The sequence below is a fragment of the Condylura cristata genome, unplaced genomic scaffold (genome assembly GCF_000260355.1).
Source record: "Condylura cristata isolate star-nosed mole 26May11 unplaced genomic scaffold, ConCri1.0 scaffold00003, whole genome shotgun sequence".
Classification (NCBI taxonomy): Eukaryota; Metazoa; Chordata; class Mammalia; order Eulipotyphla; family Talpidae; genus Condylura; species Condylura cristata.
Genome location: NW_004567104.1, coordinates 27,139,394 through 27,161,397, shown reverse-complemented (window position 1 = coordinate 27,161,397; position 22,004 = coordinate 27,139,394). Strand labels below are relative to the sequence as shown.

Here is a 22,004-nt window from a genome sequence, read left to right as displayed (position 1 = left end):
CATCTCTCTTTTTTATTCTCAAAGGTGAAATCTTAACAGGAAAGAACTGCATTTGTCTTTCAGTGAGTTCAACCCATGCCTATCCAAAGCTGGCTCCATACCGCCCCGCAGGACAGCTTCTCTCACCCCCTTTGCTGCTGTCAATCTTTCTGAATACTTGTTTCACGTTCATCGTGCAGATCTGTGCATTTCTGTCTGTGAAGCAGCAGCCCTGGTATTGTGAAGTCTACAGATACAGGTAAAGATCAGTTCATTGTTTTCTCTTCTGAAGGTAATACAATGGCTGTTAAATGACATTGTACAACTTGGTTGGAATATATGCCTGAAATTTTTAATTAACGAAAGCTGCGTCTCCCCACACAAAACACTAATAATAGGATCGGGGTAGAATACTAGGTGGGAGTGTAGAGTGGGTGGTAGAATATATTCACAGTGGTTATTGATGAATGAATGTAATAGCTGGTTAACTAAAATGCACATATTCACTCATTGGTAGTCTGAGTATAGCATTTTTTTTTAAGTGTAGCAGGTAAAAAGTTCCCCTTATTCCATTGTGAACCTGAGGTCATCAGAACTCCAGAAGTCAGTGGTAGACAGATTGAATCTACCAAATGATGCTAAAGATTGTCATTTAGATCCAAAGTCCAGAAATTCAAATATTATTTGGAATGTAGGATAAATTTTTCATTCAACATCAGATTTTTTTTCCAAATTGGAATGTATCTCCTCAGAGAAGTACATTACGAAGTTGTAATGGAATATAAGAAATACCATGGAATAATCAAAAGAAGGATGACAGAGAATTCCAGATCCTCTCCACTCTATCCTTTCCCACTCTGCCATGCTAACCTTACTTTTCTTATTTGTAAGTACATTAGATTAGATACATTTGGTGTTAAACTCTATAATTGAGGCTATCTAGTATTTTGTGTGAAGGTACTTTGTCACGTCTAATTGTTTATTTCATAAATTTATACAGCAGACATTACCTGAACATCTGCCAGGTGCACTGCATTTGAGTTATGCTTGAAAATAAATCTTAACTGCAAGCTATCATCACAATAGTTTAAAAGTTTCTAACTGAATGAACAGCTGATGAAAACAAGTTATGGAGTTTATTTATTTATTTATTTATTTATTTATTTATTTATTTTTGATAAATTGCGAGATTAGAACTGTTCCAGTGAAGGGATCTCTATGTTTTCAAGGCTTTTACTGGGTGTACACGATAGCACCATCACCTCGAAACCTTTGCCAACCTGTGGTACTGCTCTAGAGATAAGGGATTGCAGGGAGTCGCCAGAGCCTAGTCTGAAGGGGAAAACTGTTGCATATTAGGATTTTTTCTTAGCATTTCCTGAGATGCTCACCACTGTTCCCACCCAAGCCCCTTTTATTGGCAACTTTTTTTTATATAACAGTTTATTTTACATTTTTACTTTTTTTTTTTCCCCATCTCAATTGTAGTCCCCGCGGGTTTCCCATCACAAAGTCACCCGTGTGCCTGGAGGTTGATTATTTTAAAAGGTGATCATTGTAAATAGATCCATCAAGACTAGAGAAGCTTATATTGGAAACAAATACTTTTCTGAGCAAAAACTAGGTGGTCCTTCTCTGCTAAGTGCTGAAGATTTATAATAAAGCACTTGGGTGAAAAATAACAATAAAACCAAAAGAAACATTCAAGGAACTTGCATCCCAGGGGTAGGAAATAAAAATATGTAAATGATGAGTAAGTGCAAGACAATGAACTAAATGCAGCATCAGGAGGATGAGGGGGCACTCATTTTGTGTCACAAAACTGCCCTCATCCTCACACACAGGTACAGGTACAAGCACAGTTACCTGTGCTTCTGACAGATTGACGACAAATCAGAGATTCCCATGGTCCCTACTTAGATTCAATTCACTTCCTAGAGACACTCAGAGAACGCAGGAAAACCATTTCCTCACAAGGCCACCAATTTACTAGGTGGGCTATTATTTAGGAAAACCTAATTAGAAGGTTTGCATAGGGCAAGATAAGGGAAAGGGTGTGGGGCTACTATTCTTGCCAGGTGTGCTGCACCAGTCCTCACAACCTCCATATGTTCAGGAATCCAGAAGATGGCCAAATCACTTCCCTTTAGAATTTTTCATGGAGGTTTCTTGAATTAGGCATGATTGATTCATTCATCAGCCATTGGCATGTGAACACACTTTCCAATTCGGTTCTGTTTCCTGAGGGGTCTGGCTGTGGACTGAATTTCAACCCTCCAATCACTTGGCTGATTTCTCCACCACCAACCTATGCCCCCATCTTTACCATTATCTAAACCCCCACCCCCAGGTAATTCCAAAAGTGACCTCATCTACATGTCAAAAACATTCACTATTCTAGACATTTAGGAAATGCCAAGGTCTGGGGGACTATAAGCCAGGAACTGTGAGTAAAGACCAAATAGTAAGAGAAAAATCACAATGTCCTGGCATGTTTGTGGTTAACTCATTTTTTCCTGCCAACTGGAACAAATAGAAAAAGAAGTATCATAAACACTGTTGATTCTCTTGTAGTGAATGCTACCTGCTCAACCGAAGTAATTTCTCCATGAACTTCAGTTTGGAAAGTAATCAGACTGGAAATGCAACTACGATTCCTGCTTCCATTTTAAGTTTTGAGAGTACCACACTGTGGCCCATCACCACCTTCAACTGTATCACAGCAGCATTCATCTTTTCCAAGGGAAAACCATTTCGAAAACCCATCTACACAAATTGTTAAGTATTTCAAGTTTTTCTTTGCGAATATTTTTCCATTCTCCTGGCCTCCCCAGTTTCAGCCACTGGAAAATGAAACAGTTGCATTTCTCTAAAACTGAATATTGAATGTTAACCTTCATAAGTAGGAGAGCCCCTGAGTAGAAACAGTGCCACTCTGCAGATAAACACAGATGTAGAAGAGCGGTCTCCCAAAGTGCCTTTAAGAATGGTTTTAAACACACATAGGCCAAGGTATTTTGTGAAAAGCCCTTTATAATCAATGCTAAAACAAGTTGACCTCTTAATAGCTTAAGAATATTGTGTTAGATCCTTTAATTATTCTGTGCATTTCCTTGATCATCAGTGAAGATGTATGTATTTTCATGTTATTCACAATTTCTTTTCTTAAAATTGCCTATTTGCATTTTAATCCCTTTTTATATAATGGGTTGATGCTATTTTTAATATTTTTTAAATATGAGCTGCTTCTGTGTGATTTCCCCCACTGCCTTTATTAATAGAAAGTTGTTTTCTCATTACGAATCTGAGCAATTATCACTTTTTGTTTTTTTAATTTCTTTTAAAAAGTTTTTAAAATTTAGTTTATCCAGATAGTCACTAATTGCCCAGAAGATTGTATTATTTAATTTTCCTTTTCTTTATTCCTCAGTTGCTGTAATGTCACCTTTATCATGCCTATATGTATATACTTATGAGTTGTTTATATATCTTGTATTATATTCTGTGTTATATTTATATAATGAACATGGATGAACAGGTGGGTGTAGGGATTGCTGTATAGGGGCAGTTGTCTGGATTTCTTATTGGTATATATCTACACTGAGTTAGGGGCCAAAAGAGCCTCAACCCCAGAATAAGAAAAGTAGAGACACATAAGAGAATACTGTTTTATAAAATGCAGGAGTGTAAGAATCATTTTAATTGTGGCAACCCTGGTGAAGTGCTATTGTTTGGACCTATTAGTTACTCCTATCAAAAAGCATCTCTAAAACCCTCTACAATGCACTTCATGGACACAGGATTATGTGGGGTGGGTGGGGTAACAGCAGTGATGCTGGCACAGTGAGTCCTGGGAGATTTGGTTCCTCCAGATAAAAACCTTTGGACAGAATGGAGAGAAAGGACCCAGAAAACGTGTATGCTTGTTGAGGAATTGAAAAGGCATGTTTGCTTCTGAGTCCCAGAGAAGCAGGTAAAAATCTCCTTCAGGTTGGTTGCAGTCTAGTGGGTACTGAGATGAAGCTACAATGCAGAGGGTGATATCCTCCATAGGAAATGAGGCTTTGGAAAGTGATTAGAGGTTTTTGTTTTTTATTTTTTTTTAAGTTTTTTTTTTATTTATACATACAAGAAATGGGGTATAGGTCAGAGGTGCAAGGGTGGTGATGAGAGGATTCACCAGAGACAAAGGGGGGAGCAGAACAGCAGATTAACTGAAATACACTGCTGAGGGGAGCAGTGGGCATGTCAGAAGAGCTCTGCTGCACCATGTGGGTCACCTCCCTGGCCGGGAATCGAACTCGTGCTGCAGTGGCTGCAGATAGCTTCATAGTACTATGTGTTAACTCACTGCACCAGAGAGAGCCTTAGAGGATCTTTAAAAAGTGGTATGACCTGGATTGTTAGCTAAAGCAGGATGTGCCATAGCAGGAAGAGTATCAGCTACACATGCCATCTTGTGAACAAAAGTATAGAAGCTGGAAAGGACTGTGGTTTAGTATTCCTGCACACTTCAGGAAGAACAATCAGAGAGCAGTATAGAAAGGCTAGACCAGTTTGTGGAAAGTCTGGAAAGTCCACGCAAGACACTTGCACTTTATTCTTCAGGCAATGAAGAAGAATGAGGCTTTCAAGAGACTGACTCTTGATCCATAAATGAACAGCTTACTAGACAAACAGAAACAAAGCAGCAGGGCTCCCTGGTGACCATTTCCATAGCTGGTCACTGCAGGATGTCCAGTCCCCTGAGACCCCTCAGTTGAGGTGACTCCTTTATGGAGGTTACTAGGATACAATTGGTTAGCAGTTTTCTACACCCAGCCTTTCAAGGAAAGATTTTGTGCTATCACCTTTGTTGTATAAGCATTAGAACATATTTTAAAACATATGAAGATATATCAAAACATCTGAAGATGTATTCAGTATTTGCCCAACACAGAGTATCGATTCTGCAGTGTGTGCCAAATAATATGAAACATTCCTTCCATGTCTAAAAATAGTGTTTGGTGTTTCTTCAGATATATTCTCATTTCTGCTGATATCTGCCTTGGGCCTCACCATTTTCATTCTGTTTTCTGATTTTCAAGACATTTACCGTGGAATGGAGGTAAGTGCTATTCAATTGTGTGTCTGGCATGACACATTTATGTGATGGGGCTGTATCTGTATTATAATTTGAAAATCAGCTGTTACGACCTTTTCTCTGACCACTGAATATGTGAGGCCATCCCCATTTGCTCAAAAGGCAAATAGCATTTCTGGATGTTCCATATGCAGACCTCTTATTGTTTTGACATAACTAGTATTATCAACTGGGTACATTTACCTGGCTCAGACCTGAAATACTATGTTAGGGACTTTACACTTCCCTGGTATACTACACTAATGCAAAAAAGCTTTATTTTTAATTAATTCCACATTACTACAATAATTATTGTATATGACAATTGTATACAATAATTATTGTATAAAATAATTTTCAATTTGATTTTTTAAACATTTAGTAGTAGTCATTTATGATGAAGCTGTGAAGAGTAAGAAAAAGTCATTAAAAAAGTTAGTCATCTTCTGTCTGAGATTGCTGTAAGAGTTGTGTTTCAGTGAACATTCCTTAATTCAAGGTGCCCTGGAGTAAAAGTAAATTCAGAGCTAGAAGACACTTCTCCAAAGAGGAAATGCAGATGGCTAACAGGCATATGAAAAAAATGTTCAGCATCATTTGTAATAAGGGAAATGCAAATCAAAACATGAGGTACCACCTCATACCAGTGAGAATGTCACATATTAAAAAAATTAGCAACAACAAATGTTGATGAGGATGTGGAGAAAAAGGAACTCTCCTGCATTGCTTGTGGGAATGCAAACTGGTACAACCGCTATGGAAAGCTGTTTGGAGGTGTCTCAAGCTGCTAAAAATGGAGCTTCCATATGATCTAGCAATTCCACTCCTAGGTATCTACCCAAAAGACACAAAAGCATTGATTCAAAAGGACACCTGTACCCTTATGTTTATTGCTGCTCTATTTACAATAGGGAAGATGTGGAATCAATGCAAATGCTCCAAAATAGATGACTGGATCAAGAGGATGTGGTAAATATACACAATGGAATATTACTCAGCAATCAAAAAATAAACTCATGGTCATTTGTGGCAACATGTATGGAGGTGGAAGAAATTAAGCTTAGTGATATAAGCCAGAAATAAAAAGGAAAATACCATATGGTTTCATTCATAGCAAGAGTGGAAGGGATTGTAATAAAAATTAAAAAACAACTATAAACCAGAGACATTCTACAGGGGTGTAGAGGGTAATAGGATCAAAGCTGGGATGGGAAGAGTGAATTGGTGGTGGGAAGTCCATGGGGATTACAACCAAGATGAAAAAATACATATAATTAAAAAAAGAGATTATTGAACCCATTCTTGAACCTAACATTGTGGGAGAAATAAAAGGGAAGAATTGACTTTTGACCTTCAAGCTAAAGCTCTGTAGTGAAGTCATACCACACTGAAGTGAAATGATGGTGTGGCCACCAGAATCTTGCCATGCTGGAAAAGAGTATAGGATGAGCTGGAAGGACAAAAAAGGAGGAACTTGCACTGTGACTTGTGGCTGTCATGGAGTAAATCAGGATCCAGAAGGATTACCTAAATTTTGCTAACTAAAACGTAGAGATTTTCCCAGCCAGGAGAACAATCTAAACACAACCGAAAGGACGACACAGGTTCTTTTGTCTAGGAAATGCAAAGAAATGGGGAATGATGGAAATAAAATTCAAAAGCAGGGGTTGTTTCGCAAAACACTGGGAGTTTGGCTAAGAGTGAGGCAGCATACTGTGGAGTGTGAGGAAGGCTTGGATGGATGAAGACAACCGTGAAGTCTGGACTTGATGCCGAGAACAACAGGAAGTCCTTGAAGATAACTCAGCAGGTTCTTCAGCAAGACAATTTAAACAGATTAATTAGATGATGCCAGGAAGTCTACATGTGTGAGCAGAGAAATTATGGAGAAAAATGCAGTTAGTGAAACCTAGTCCACTCAGCATTCATGAACCATTATGGAAGCTGCAGAGTGTGCTTGGCACTGAGGTTTCAAAGATGAATAAAATGGGGTGACCATCCTTAGGAGGAAAGACCATTATGTCAGCAAATAATTGAAATCAGTGTGACAGATGGGATGGAGAAGGCACCTTTCAGTTAAGGGCTGTGACAGCACAGAGATATGTCAGGTTCTCCATCCTGACCTGCCTAGTGCCGGATCTCAGACTCCAGACTCCACCTCCCCGACTCAGGGCGCTGTCTATCACAGCCATGAGAAAGGCTGTCTTTGCTTGGGTGGAGTAGGGGGTGGGTGACAAAGGACTGCTTTGAAATAACCTTCTCAGACTAGGGATGAGGGAGCACAGGGCCATCCATTCTGTCTAATTTCTGTCTCTGTCATTCAGTTACTGGCTCTGAGGCCTAGGGCCAGCTACTGGCCTCTTCATCTGTTAAATGGAGAAAAGAACGCCACACTGCAAGGCCAGAGAGCTGTCACAAATATGCAAATGAAGTAATAAATACACCCTTTGTCAAGTGGAGGCTATGTAAATTATAATGGTGCCATTTTTCTTTTAACAGTTCATCCCAACCATAATGTCTTGGAGAGTTTCCATTTTGATAGCAGCCCTCACCCAATTCTGTGTGGCCTTCTTTGTGGAGGTAATGTGACTTCTCTATGGCTCTTTACTTTTCTGGGGAGATAAATAAAGGGGCTCATTATCAAAAGATGTTCAATATATAGAACATTTCCTCTTCAAAAATGGTAATTATGACATCTTCTCTTCGGGGGAAATTCCTTGGAGAATAATTTTAAATTCTTTGAAGACTGCATCGGAATGCTGTCAGTAGTTGGCGCTTACAAGTAAATTATTAAGTGAACTTTAATTTTGCCTCATATGAGGCATTGTATTGTACTGTCCTCATATTCTCAATAATCGAGTAGCGACTAGACTAGAGCTGGTAACCTTCCAGCTCTAAAATTCAATGCGACCTTTCAGAGTAAAAATCTGTTTTCAGGGGACCTTCCTTAATGAAGAGAGAAAGGAAGCCATTTCTCATTCTAGTCAATTCTTGCCCTCGAAGGTCTTACCAGCAGCATTTCTCTTCTGCTCAGTGTCACTCAATGACTTACTCACTCAGTAAAAGGTTCAGGTACTATTTTTTAAGAAAGTTAAAAAAATGATCCCTGAATTATAAGTTCTTGGAAAAGGGATTAACCAAAACACACACATCTCATTGTAATCAATGGCCATAAAATTTCTCATACTGTTCAACTACGGAATTCCATTTTTTTGAGACTATATTTAAAATACAACCCAAAATGATAGTAAAATCCACATGTATAAATGTGTTCAGTATAATATTATGTGCCTGACAAAACACCAGACTCTAGTGTACAAAGATGGAATGCTTTTTTGAAGATATATTGCATATTTCAAATAGTGCATACTTGAAGAAATATTGTATAATCATTACAAGTCACTGAGGACTGTAGCTGAAAATTGCATACAATAGAAAACCTAATATAGCTAAATGTGCAAGGCAAAATTTGACCAGTCAATCCTATTACCATAAATGTGTAAAAATTATGTGCACATGTGAACATAGAAAAAACAGAACCTCCCCCCGCCCCCCCCAATGAAAAACAAAACCCATTTGATTTATTTGATTTCTAGAGTTTGTCCAGTATTCAACACACTGCTACTTGGCTCCTTCTATGTGGCATGTGGCAAGGAACAGTGACTATTTTTGTCTACTTGACTTAGAGTACATTATTTAGTTTCATTTCAGTCTGGCAGTAACGGAATTCTAAGTGAAGTAGCCAGGCTGGATTTAACTGAGAGAGCTGTGCAAATGAAAGGCTGTGAACTTTCAGCAGATTTCTGTGAACACAAGCTCTGTTCTTTCCCAAGGGAAGGACACTGGGACTGCCAGGCCTCATGGAAATTGCAGGGAGAAGCTGCCACGGAGCACATCTCAGAGGGAGACTAGAGTTGGGGGGCAGGGTGCGAGCATGAGCCACCCCCTGGAGGGCATGCTTTGATTGTTTTTTCCACCTGAATTTCCAGGATGCCATCCTTCAAAATCGAAAGCTCTGGTTATTGATCAAGAAGAAACTTGGATTCTATTCGAAAAGTCATTATAGGACCTGGCAAAAAAAGTTGGCAGAAGATTCAACCTGGCCTCCCACAAATAGGACAGATTATTCAGGGGATGGCGATGGTGGAATTTACATCAACTTAGGCTATGAAAGCTCTGAACAGATCCCTAAGGAAAAGCTCCAATGGGAAGGCCATACCATAGAACAGCACTTCTGGACCAGACTCTAAACAGAATTGTTGCTTATGTTTAGCACATCTGCTTCCCCCTCCCCCGCCAGAAATTGATACACCATGGGGAGGTGAGGACCACATACTTTTAGCTTTTCTCTCCTTCTGAGGATTCAGAACACACTGCTCATTTCTCAGTATATTGAGTCTTGCAACAAGGGACCTAAAATACGGCTTTTTTTTCTGACTGTATCCTCTACCATTGAGGAAAAAAAATGCACTTGCAATTGCATAATAGTATCCTTGTTAAAATGCACACCTTTTCATGGTAGCTAAATTAATAACATTAACAATAGAAGAATTTATGGTCTTTGGAAGTTCTACAAATTTACTATTATTTTCATCTATAGAAATAAAAAGAATTGAAAAAGCCATCTCTCAATAAGTTGCCATGAATTTACTTAACCTTATGTTTATTGGTGAAGAATACTTAAGGCTTTTTCTAGGGTCACAAAATTCCCTTCTTCACTTCTCTTGTGTGGTTTTAATAGAGAAACAAGAATTGGCCTTTACTCAGAAAATTTAACTCTAGCTATAATAAGCACAGAAGCAGAGAATGATGGAGGTTTTTGTTAACTGCATATAATCTTGGGTTGGGCACAGCTAACCTGCTAGCCAAAAGCTGGCGCCTTCCAGAAAATACAGCTTTAGGCCAGTGAGTTGGGTGATCCAGAGTAGATCACAAAGGCAATGAGATACTGTTAAGATGCGCTTTGCAATCAGCAAAAGCAGAGCATCTTTTATCCGTTCTTTGATACCGATGGGTGTAAACATCTTTTGCCAACACTAAAAGCTGGCCCAAACTCATGTGATTACCACATGTGCCCAGTTGTCATTCGTTTTTTAAAATGTTATATTTTGCATCATTCTGCATTTTTGTACGTTTGCTTTCTCCTCTGAGGTGTAGTTCCAGTGACATTCCCACCACCAGTTCACCCGAGTTCCATCACCATAGTCCTGTGTGCTCTCCCCACCATGTTGTGATCCTTCTCCTCCCATCTCCCCTGAAGAATGTCTCTGATTTATGCCAGAAAAAAAAAGAGAGAGAGAGAGAGAGAAACATAGGATGGTTTCATTATAGAAGGAATGTAGAGGAAACGGATAAGGGCTCAGGGGGTAAAATACAATAATGAAAAATCAAAATCAGCAGGCAACTATAAATCATTCTTAAACCTGCAACTAGACTATAGTCTTACCCTTGCTAAGACTCTAAATCCACTTAATAGGGGCAAGACTTGCTTTGAGTTTTCTGTTTAGTTACTTTGTCTAGCATATTTCTAGTTCTTTCCTTATACCCCACCCAACATTTGCTTCAACTTTTTTTTTTTTTTTAATGCTAAGCTCTTGATGTTGACACAAAAAGACCAGCGGAGTGGTTTATAGGGTAATGTTATGTTTGATATGATGTAATTCCAGAAGACAGAGTCCTACATGCACTTTTTTTCCACCTGCTGCCAACAAGAATTGCATTGGAAGGGTATTAAAAAGTAGCTTGTTTCATTCAACTCAATCAATAAAGTGCAAGAATAAAGCTATGACACTCCTTGACTTACAGTCAAAGTCTTAAAAAGCAACTCAGGATATTGTTTTCTGAATATGGCACCTACAGCCTACATTTAATGATCTGTTGCTAAGGTTAACAGGGTCAAACTCTTGAAATTCTTCAAAATGCAACGGGAACGATGTAGCTACGTAGAAACAACCCACTTTGCTAGTCACATAATTCTGACAGATGAGTCTCTTCCAGGGAAATTACTGAATCTGGAACACTTGAACAAAAAGTCCCACCTCCCCTCCACCCTTCCGGTGCCCCAGAGCAGGAAGATGGGGGTGTACCCTCACCTAGCTTGTGAATCACCGTTCCCCAAACCGCCTAAATTATTGTGGCATTTCCTGGTTTCTTTTCTGATCAGAAATGGAATATGAATTTACATGTCAACATTAACAGCTTGGGGCTCTTAACTTTTCTTCCAAGCCACATATAAATGGTTCTTCATCCTTCTGGCAAATACAAAATAGCCATTCTCAGGGAAGAAATCAACCATAGTTACAACTGACCATAACTGTGATGTGATTTTGTTAAGATCCTCTGCTGGCTCATTCAAAAGACTAGCGTTTCTTAGTCCAGCTGCCACAGCAAGGCTCTGTAAGTAAAGAGAAAAACGTCCTTGACTCCATGGTGAGATTACATCAGTAAGCGATTTATTAGAAACCTTGCCATCTATCTCTGGAATTTGAAACAATAATGATCCATTGAGAAAGTATTCATCCAGGCTTTCCCCCACCTTACACATTCCTTCATTTCCAATATCTCTTCAGTAAACTGTTAACAGTATTTTGTTCTCTGCGCTTTTGAAAACAAACCCAGGAATGAGAGAGCGCCCGCAGCTGCTGTCACAAACCCAAAGGTACTTATTGCTCGGTTGGCCTAGAAGGAAACAAGAAACAGAACCACATCTTATTCCAAAGGCATCTCTGTATGCTCAACCCAAGCTTTAATTTGTTTTCTAACTAAACCAAAGAACCATTTTAGTGTACACTGGATAAACTCAGTTCAAAATGAAAATTCTGCATAAAGATGGATAAATTTATCATTTTAATAATTGATCTAGGTATATGGATAAACACACAGAATTATATTGCCTCACATTTTATAGTCCCTGAGAGTTAAAAACTCATTAGACAAGCAAACCCTATGAATCACTATATATAGCATACCTGGGAGGTTGTGTTACTTTACTCCTATTTTGCAAAAATATGGGAGCTATAAGAGATAAGCCTTAGGTGGTACGTCCAGGGTGTTTATAAATTGGTTAGATCTTGAATCATGTGTTCTTCCTCTACTCAACTCCCATCCTTAAACACACTTGGTTTGGTGTATACCAGGTTGAATACTGTGTGAGTTTGTGCATGTAGTATGCTCTAACCAGGAATGTCAGCAAAATCATTCCGGGATCGATCTGAGCTGAATTAGGTAGGTACAATTTCTATTCTGATAAACAAACTTCAGGAGAAGTCAATATTAATGTTAACTATCATGTCAAAAAATTAATTTCTCGTGTAGACAAAAGAAAATAAACCACTCTCGAGCTCAATTGTCCATAAAGATGTTCAGACATTTAGAGCTTTAAGGGTATTAATCATTCTCATGATGAGAGAGCTAATGAATATTCATGATTTCAATGGCACTCAACTAATATTGCCTTCCATCCACATGGTTTGAGTGCAATTTTTTAATCCAAAGGTCATATTCAGACACTTTAGAGTCCTCAAGTATTCAGAAAAAAACAGTTGTTCTGTTTGATTTAAGAATCAGGCTTTCAAATAAAGCAAAACATTTTCCCCAAATGACTCTGGGGACCAGCCCAAGTGCTGGGGACCTTGACCCTTGCAAGTCATATTTGAGCAAGCCATCCCTTTAACCTACAAATTTCATTGCTCAGCTTGCCACTCCTTTTTACCTGACACACAATGTTGCTGCCTTAAGGGCAATTTCCTTTTTGGGTATGGAAATTAACGGCAATGGCTGGCAGAGGCTCAGTGCCAGGCACGTTGGTTCCATGACTCCATCACGTGGTCTGTGCGCACAAGGCTTGTAATGGACCCTGCTCTGCACCTTGATCCACTGCACAGTGAATGGCGTGATGGACAACTTAACCAACCAAATTGATTTTAGTTTATATATCCCATTTTATTTGTTTGGCTATTTATTTTGCTTATATTTTTTAATTAGTCTCTACTGACATATGAATGTTTAACTCTATTTCCCAGAGTACAGTCAGAATTTACTGCTGCACAGAGCTACCCACGTAGCACAGGGGAAGCAAAATAAGGAAAGAGAAACAAGATATAGGACAAAATTACAATGAGAGGTGGAATCAATAATCAGATAGTGGCCAAGATTATAAATCACGTCCACCTCTTGTAAAATTCCAAGCAGGTTCTGAGATCCCAAGATGGTCTGTAGCAAAAAAATGGAATAGGCGGTAAAAACATACGAAGGTATAACTGAGGGGTTAAACACCCCAGGCAGGGTACAGCCTTGAGAAAATAGCAGGATTCTGTCACTAGGGTGGCCCCAGTAAGATGCACTGTGTATCCCTCAGTCACTACAAACACAAATGTCAGAAAGAATCCCATAAACCTAGGAGGGATAAATGACTTTATCCTAAACCAGAGCTCCCTGAATTCACACAGTTCTGACACCGCAATGAAGCCACTGGCTTCAGTGCCTGCGGTTCCCCAAGCCCCAGCTGCTCATTTACTTCAAGTCACTCTCTAGATGGCAAAGGCCCATGTAATTTGGACAACCCCTTGGAGTTATGTGCCACAGGGACTGACCGACAAGATTATCACCCCCCAGGTTGTTTCTGATCAGCCAGGAGATTTTGTTTCATGGCTTACTTAGGATTCTAAGGTCACCAGATTCAACTCTCCATGCTTCATCTTTTAAAGGGCTTGGTCCATGCAAAGGCTCCAATTTGAGGATCTACAAAAGCCTGGAGAAACAGTAGCTGACTCTGAGTGCTCCATTCAGCATAGTGTAGCACCACCACAGATGACTGTACTGGGTCTCCAGATGCCTCTCCCCCCTTGCCCAAAGCACAGGCTGGGTGCATTGTATCTGTGAACTGTTTAAGGGTAACACATTCTATTCCTGTGTAACAATAGTAGAGCTTTCCAGATCTATTCAATGGTTTTGCTATTTACACAAAGGTGGACACATTTTAATAACCTATTTAGACAGTCATAGTGAGAAATGTTGATTTTAGAAATTATTTTCAAAAGAAGACAAGCCACAGAGTATTAAAAAATATTTCAAATGACAAATCTAATACCCAAAGTATGGATTGTAATCAAAATAGGCAAGAATTTCTTAAAGTTCAACAATAAGAGGAACAAACAACCAAATTAAAAAATGGGTAAAACATCTCAAGAGACACAATACCAAACATGATATGCAGATGGAAAATAAGCATATAAAAAGATGTTCTAATGCAGTTTAGAAATCTGCACACTAAACAAGGAGATAGCACTATATACCTATCAGAACAACTAATATCTAAACTGCAGACAGCAGTCACCAAAGGCCGATGAGGATGTGAGCAGGACCTCTCATTGTGGTGAGGCTGTCAAATGGCACCACACAAAATGAAACATGCTCTTCACTCCAGCAATCATACTCCTCAGTATTTCCCTGCACAGAACCTCACACAAGTGGGAGTAGCGATTCTCTTCATAATTACCAAAACTTGGATGCAACCACGGTGTCCTTTAGAAGACGAATGTTACATCCATACAATGGAATATTACTTGGTGATTCAAAAAAAATGTTCTTTTCTCCATGAAAAGAACATAAAGAAATTCTAAATGCATACTGCATTCTGGAAAAATGCAAAACTAAGGAGACAATAGACAGAGATTTCCAGGTACCTACACAGAGCACTAAGGATTTCTAAGCTAGGGAACCTGTTCTGTATGGTTCAGTACTGATGGATACTATTACTACACCTTTGTTGAAACCTACAGAATATGCAACCCAAGTAGTAAATAAACTAGTTTAGGGGAGGAAAATGTATTTTTTTACCCATTGAGTTTTGGCTGAGGTTCTGCAATACAAGATTAATAGACAGAAAAATTTATTTTCATGGGCAGCTTAATGCATCCATGGGAGACACTCAAGGAAGCCTTATTTAAAGAGACTTTTAAATCAACTGAAACAAGTAACAATAAATTTGTAGAGAAATGACAGGACTAAGGAAAGCAAATTTTAGGCTTCCAAAGGTGCCAGACTGTGGAAGGTAAATATGAGATGCTAACAAAGGGAAGTTAGTAAAGCTTGTTATATAGATTCTTATGGTGCCCCCTTCAGGCTAATAAGGGTCTTACATTAGCAACTAGTCCTTCATGATTATGAACGATTAATTTTTTTTTTTAATCTTTGTATTTTACCTGAATTTGATGCAGTGTTTTTTGTTTGTTTTTTATTTATTCATACAGAACTGGGGTACAGGCCAGAAATGTGAAGGGTGAGAGGCTTCACCAGAGACAGAGTGGGGAGCAGAACAGGCAGATCCACGAAGTACACTGCTGAGGGGAGCAGTGGGCGGGTCAGGAGAGGTCTGCCGCGCCTCGTGGTCACCTCCGGGGCAGGTGGGGATCGAACTCATGCGAAATGGCTTTAGCTTCTCAGTGCATTGTTTTAACCCCCTGCGCCACCAGGGAAGGCCTATGGGCAATTAATTTTGATCCTGCCTGGTAGAGAAGGGAGGAGGCACACTTCAAAAGTTCTTGATTCTTGGTATGAAAGGTGAAAAAATGATGACTTTCAAGTAAGAAACAAAGCAAGAAGATGATTCCAGTTCCTTCCTACTTAGTCCCATTTAAAAAAATTGCTCATGGAGTGCAGCGGAAAACTTTATCATTAATCAGGGAATATGGAATCCATTTAAGCCATACCACCAGTTTTCCCTGCAAAGGTGAACCAAGCTGTGCTCTGGCTGAGAAGAAATTTATTGTTACACAGACTAGAACATTCATTTGTTGAAGTGTTTCCTCATGAAAGTGAATTTCCAGTGAAATTATTTCCTAACGAAAACAAATAGATCCTTTCATTATGTTCCATCTCCTATTTTTCACACTTTCATGGAAAAAACTGTTCCATGAATAAATGTTTATATAACTGATTCACCATACTGTTATATCACCGTAAGAAATCTTTAGGTTGGAACATCAGTAATGGAACTGGATTGGTAAGACCAGAGACTAGGAAAGGTCAATTGAATCAAGCACACTTTTCTTTAGCAATTGGCCATATTACAAAGTAATGGCAGGCAATGTGGCACAGTACTTTAAAAAAATTCAATTAATTCATTAAAAATCATCCAAACGCTCAGTCAAAGCATCAACTTAAAAGCATGCAATTTCTTTGAAATGAGCATTTTAAGAAAATAGAAAACAACCTATTAAAATCTATCATTGGTTGGCCTGTCAACTAATGGAGAAGAATCTCAGAATTATCATCTGTTTTTGTTAAATAAACTTCCACTCAAAATAGTCAACATTCTTTTAAACACTATGTTCATCTTACTATATGAGGCTACCTCTACTGGATGGGGTCAGGGGAAAACATTCTAAGGGCAGAAGGAAGTAAGACTGACAGAAAGTTATGGCCTTGGCTCTACTTAAAGTCCTTTCTTGTTCTAAATTCTGGCCTCGGTTTTGTCATGACCTTAAACAACTTGATGTCCTCATTTTTCCTTCAGTGTTCTCATATTTTCTTGTCCCTTTCATTTTGTGGAAGACTTGGAAGACTTAGTATTTTCCCAGTATAAGAAACCTCTTGGGTATCTCCCAAAGAGAGCTCACCTGCTCTGAGATGCCTTCTCCATAGCGAAGCAAAGTCACGAAGTGCTCACAGTTGTTAACAAGCAGGTCATACGCTACCTCCTGCCCTATAATAAACTCTGATCGTTGCATGACTTCTTCCACAGGGAGAGGGGGGTATGTTTCATCATATTTATTGTTTATTCTGTATGTGTCCTTTCCTACAACGTCCGTTAAGAGCTGCATCTTCACCAGGGCCTTTCTGCTGAACACAGACTTGGCACTTGTAAAGGTTGCAGGAACGCCATCCTCTATAAGGAGAATTCTGGTTAGCAAGGAACAGTGACCCAGGGATGACTTCTATTCCCATTTAATGAAATGCTGGTATGTGTTAACCTAGTTCTGCTTTTATTTTAAAAATCAAACCAAACCCACTAATCTTATTGTGTTAAAGACTCATTCTGTAATTTATCAATAGCACATACTCAATATGACATAATGTGGAGATATATATATATATCAGAAAGCTTTTTGAAAATTTGTATTTCCCCATAGAAGAAACTCTATGAGTGATAAAACTCTACTTGTTCTTGAAGAATACATTCTCTACCCATTGGTGTTCCAAGAGATCTCGGTGTGTGTTGCTAAGAGTACAGAGAAGATCACTGTACAGTTTTTCTATAAAACAGCCTTTTATTTTTAAGCATCTTCATTTTGCCAAACTAGAATTGTTGACCTTCAGCAGTAGTGCATTATGATTGATAGATTCCTCTGAGCATCTAAGTGGCACTCCTTACACCCACTTCCACTTTTTACACATGTTCTTTCAACTGAGCTTGAATTTGGCTCAGTTTGCAACCTGCACAGTATCTGGTTCACTCTGAAGGGTGAAATGGGGTCAGGTCAGGCTCCTGATTTGTAATGCCAACTTCTCTGGCCAAAAAACTATTCCTGAATCTGAATGTAACTTCATAGACTCTGTCCACTACATGTGGCCCAAGCTGTGCCCACTTACCTATTACAAAGCCCCATGCCCTGGCATATCTCAGCTGTCTCAAAGGTAACCATTGACCTAGAATCTTTGCTTCCTGGTCCACCACTGTCAGTACTTGAGGCTGACAGATGATTCCTCAATGTGCAGCTCTAATAGTATACCGGGCCTCCTTCCATCTGTGCAAGACCACATGGGCTTGCCATTGTTGAAGTGAATCACAAGAGGGAATGGTGCTACGTAACTGGTGTTTCGACACTTTGAGCTAAACCTTTCGTATTCTTCATTTCTTCCTATCCTATGAATTCTCTTTCATTAGAATAGCATTTTCAGTTAATCTCCTGCACTATAGCTTCTTATCTATCACAAGTTCTTAGAGCACATATATCCTAGTTAGAATTACTAAGATTTTTTGGGGGGTGAGGTGGAGTAATTTGATGCAATCAATTTACAGCTGAGGAAATTGGAGCTTGGAAAGGTCCTGACTTGCAAAATATCACGCAAGTAGTTAACAACAGAAACAAGCATTGAATTTCAGTCTACAGGATTAAGGATGGTGCTTGAATCACTTCACTAATGCAGTACAAGAAACAAAAATAGGAATCAACCCCAAAATCTCATGTTATTTTCTAGAGGTGAAAATTTCAGAGATAATGTAAAAAGTTACTAGACTCTGCAGAAACTAATGGCTCTGTAACATGAATGCCATTTTATTTGCTATTTTCTTTCCCAATATTCTAGAAAAAGAGGCAAGACAGTAAGACTTAGACCTATAAAAATTTGTCATTAAAGGTATCTTGAGGAGAAAAATACTGCGGGTTATTTATTATTTCAAGCACTTTTTCTAATAAATTAGTTTGTACTCCTTTCTAAGCATTAAGAAAATATGGAAAAGTATAGCATGAATGTAAATAAAAATCACCCATTTTCCTTTTACTCCAGAAATGACTACTATTACATGTTATATGCTTCTATTATGGTTTTTATTAATATGTATGCATATGCTTTCACATCTGTATATCTATTATTTATTTATTAACTGCGTATTTAATATATTGCACTTTTAATCTGGATTTTCAAATAATTATTATATCTATATCATCTCTTATGCAATTCAGCTGGTCCAGAAGTATGATTTTTAATGCTGTTATAGTAGCTATTGTTACTACCTGTTTAGTACACCATCTCTTTCTTTCTTTCTTGAAAAGACTCTAAGTCAAGCCTAGTCTACCATCTCCTTGACACAGTGGTGGTCCAGCAATGGGCCTGGGACCATGGGGGGACCAATTAGAGTTGTAAGTCAGGGGCACGTGCACTGTCACCACTAAGGATTAGCTCTTTTTCCTGCTAGGGCATAAGGCTGTAAGAATGAGTGTTTTAGGACACTTAGTTCCTTAGTAAGAAAACATACATATTTTAAAAATCCAGATGTGAGACAGAATTCCCAGAGTGTTCAAAACCCTAAATCCACACACCCCTGAGGCCAGCACTGAGCTTTTCTTAGTAATGCACTGGATTTGTCTTTTTGCTTAAGCTCATTTGAGTCAGATTTCTACTACATGCAACTAAAGAATTGTCAAACACAGATACTTAATACACTGTGGCTAAATTATCATTCAGGTAACTATTCCCCTATAGAACATTAAGCCACTATCTATTTTTGAAGCCATTATAAATAAGATAGAAGTGAACATTCTTATACAGACATGGTAGTCTACTTCTCTATAAACATTTCCCACAGTAGATTTCATAGAGGTACAATTATAGAGTCAGAGCGTATGAACACTTTCAAGATTCCTAAAACATACTATGCAGTTGTTATTGTGAATCATTTTATCACTTATTTTTCCATCAACCATACATATCTTGTGTTCACTGCATTTTACTCTCACAAGTACTAGTGGCTATCATTTGTTAAAGCTTTTCCAATGTGATAGACAAAATATCTGTGGTTTTACTGTCTAATTCTTAAATGACTAAAACACTGAACCTTTAAAGAACATTTGTTCTTGCTTTTCTTCTTCTACATACTGGCTATAATTTTTTACCAATTTTCCTGTTGGGATTTTTTTTTTAAAATATTTATTTGGGCCCTCCCTGGTGGCACAGTGGGTTAAAGCACAGCACTGGGTATCTAAAAGCCACTTCCACATGAGTTCGATCCCCGCCTGCCCCGGAGGTGACCACATGGCGTGGCAGACCTCTCCTGGCCCGCCCGCTGCTTCCCTCAGCAGTGTACTTCATCGATCTGCCTGTTCTGTTCCCTGCTCTGTCTTTGGTGAAGCCTCTCACCGCTCCTGAGCCTCTGGCCTGTACCCCAGTTCTGTATGCACAAATAAATAAATCTTTAAAAAAAATATTTGTTTATGCATAAAAGAACTGAGGTACAGAGATTTGAGGAGTGTGAGGACTCACCAGAAACAGGGTGAAGAAAACAGGCAGACTGACTGAAATACACTGCTGAGGGGAGCAACAGACGGGTCTGGAGAGGTGTGCTGTGCCATATGGGTCAGCTCCCTGGCCGGGGATGGAACTTGTGCATCAGTGGCTGTGGAGAGCTTGATAGTGCTGCGCTTCAACCCTTTGCGCCATCAGGGAGGGTCCTTGCTGTTGTCATTTTGATGGTAGCTAGCCCTTGGTCTGAAAAACTCTTTCCCCAAATTTCACCAGTTCGTTTCCTCATCATTTTCAATTGTTCTTCAAATATTATTTCTTAAGAGATTTTCTGAAATCTCATAATTGCAGCCCCCTTCCCCAAAGCTCTCAGCACTTCCTATTCAGCATCTCTGATTTATTTTCTCCATATCATTTATATTCTGTTTTTTTTTTTCATGACTCCTCACTCTCACTAGAACATCAGCTTTGCTATACAAGGCAAAGCATGTAGGCACATTAATATGTCCTTTTGTGTTGTTGAGCATTTACATAGCAAACAGGCATTATTATAAATTTATTCCCACTTTCTATTCCAAGTAAGGCATCATATTAATATTTTTGAAATGTTGTGTATAGGTAGATTATATTGTTGATGAATTTCTGGATTTTTCTACATATTTATATCTGTCCAGCACTTAGCACAGCATTTGAAATATATTGAGTAATCTATAAAGAGATGTTAAGTAAACTTAAAATAACCTATTTGTAGGATATAGAAAGACACTGACTCCTGTCATGTTTGTGGCCAAGTGCTGTTCTGTGCTGATTATTTTCTCTTTAATTGTGATACTTTTAATGCATAAATTTAAAACATTAATTTTAATTGACCTGTGAAATTTCTTAATGTACTATAAGTGACCTTAGACCCAGATCAGGTAGACTTGGTAGTACTACTTTGTACACTTTATTTCTACGTTATTTTAGGATTTTGTTCATAATTTCTTCTTATAACAAAAAAATTAAAACCCTCCCAGAAGCCACTGGAACAAGCCTTACCTAGAGGTGCCATGTTGATAACATAACCATCACCCAAGTACAGAGCCCAGTGCTGGTAGCCAGGACGAAATACTTCAATCAAGTCCCCTGGTTGGGGGTTGCCAGGGTTGTTCAAACTAAAGCAATCAGTAAACGCCATCTACAATGACAGATACAAAAAAGATATAACTGACACAAGTCGAAAGTCAATTTAAAACTTCCACTAAATCAAGGGATGCAGAATTCACTGTGATCACATTCCTTATTAAAGATTTGACTGACACCACTCTGCTTTACTTTGGATGATTCCAACATTGACTTGTGATTTCATAAGTGGACAAATGTAAAAAAGAATTTGTCCATTATTATTTAATTTTCTATAGCAATACTTGTTCATCAATAATATAATTTACCTATGTGCAGCATTTCAAAAATAATAATACGATGTCTTATTTGGAACAAAAGGGAAATAAATTCTTAATAATATCTGTTTACTATGTAAATGTTCAACACATGACTAACAAAAGGACATATTAAAGCATCTATGTGCTTCTACTTACTGATCTGGAGCAGAAATGACAGAAAGCTTTTGGTCCTTCATATAGTAGCATAGTAAAATCGAAAAAAAATAGAGCTATGGGTTGATCTAATATTCTGAGCAAAAAATACTTCTGTATTGCAAAACTTTACTCTGTTATATCATTTAAGCAGAGATGAGTTTTAGGTTGAGGTGAATGTCCAGCCAGCTAGTCAAGCATTGGATGGCATTTAGGACATTCCTGCCTTATGCTGAACTGTGCTGCCCATGACAAAACTTATCTGGGGGGCCCTCCCTGGTGGCGCAGCGGGTTAAAGCACAGCACTGAGAATCTAAAGCCGCTTCCTCATGAGTTCGATCCCCCGCCTGCCCCGGAGGTGACCACAT

At 38.6% G+C, this 22,004-nt stretch overlaps 2 protein-coding genes across 2 annotated transcripts in view; one reads left to right on the top strand and one right to left on the bottom strand.

Annotated features, from left to right (window-relative positions):
• Nucleotides 1–9,472, top strand: part of ATP13A5 (ATPase type 13A5) — a 93,357-nt gene extending 83,885 nt beyond the window's left edge. Inside the window, exons 27-31 of the mRNA XM_004675412.2 lie at nucleotides 64–238; nucleotides 2,554–2,756; nucleotides 4,998–5,086; nucleotides 7,601–7,681; nucleotides 9,091–9,472. Of these exons, the coding sequence (XP_004675469.1) occupies nucleotides 64–238; nucleotides 2,554–2,756; nucleotides 4,998–5,086; nucleotides 7,601–7,681; nucleotides 9,091–9,351 (809 nt within the window). The 3' untranslated portion in view covers nucleotides 9,352–9,472. The remainder of the gene's footprint in view (nucleotides 1–63; nucleotides 239–2,553; nucleotides 2,757–4,997; nucleotides 5,087–7,600; nucleotides 7,682–9,090) is intronic.
• A 2,095-nt stretch (nucleotides 9,473–11,567) lies between these two features.
• HRASLS (HRAS-like suppressor) lies at nucleotides 11,568–21,239 on the bottom strand. The gene is made up of 3 exons (XM_004675411.2): nucleotides 21,101–21,239; nucleotides 16,720–16,988; nucleotides 11,568–11,779 (listed from the first exon to the last, which is right to left on the bottom strand). The coding sequence occupies exons 1-3, from the start codon at nucleotides 21,237–21,239 to the stop codon at nucleotides 11,678–11,680; spliced, it is 510 nt and encodes a 169-aa protein (XP_004675468.1). The 3' UTR covers nucleotides 11,568–11,677.
• Between the last annotated feature and the right edge of the window lie 765 nt (nucleotides 21,240–22,004).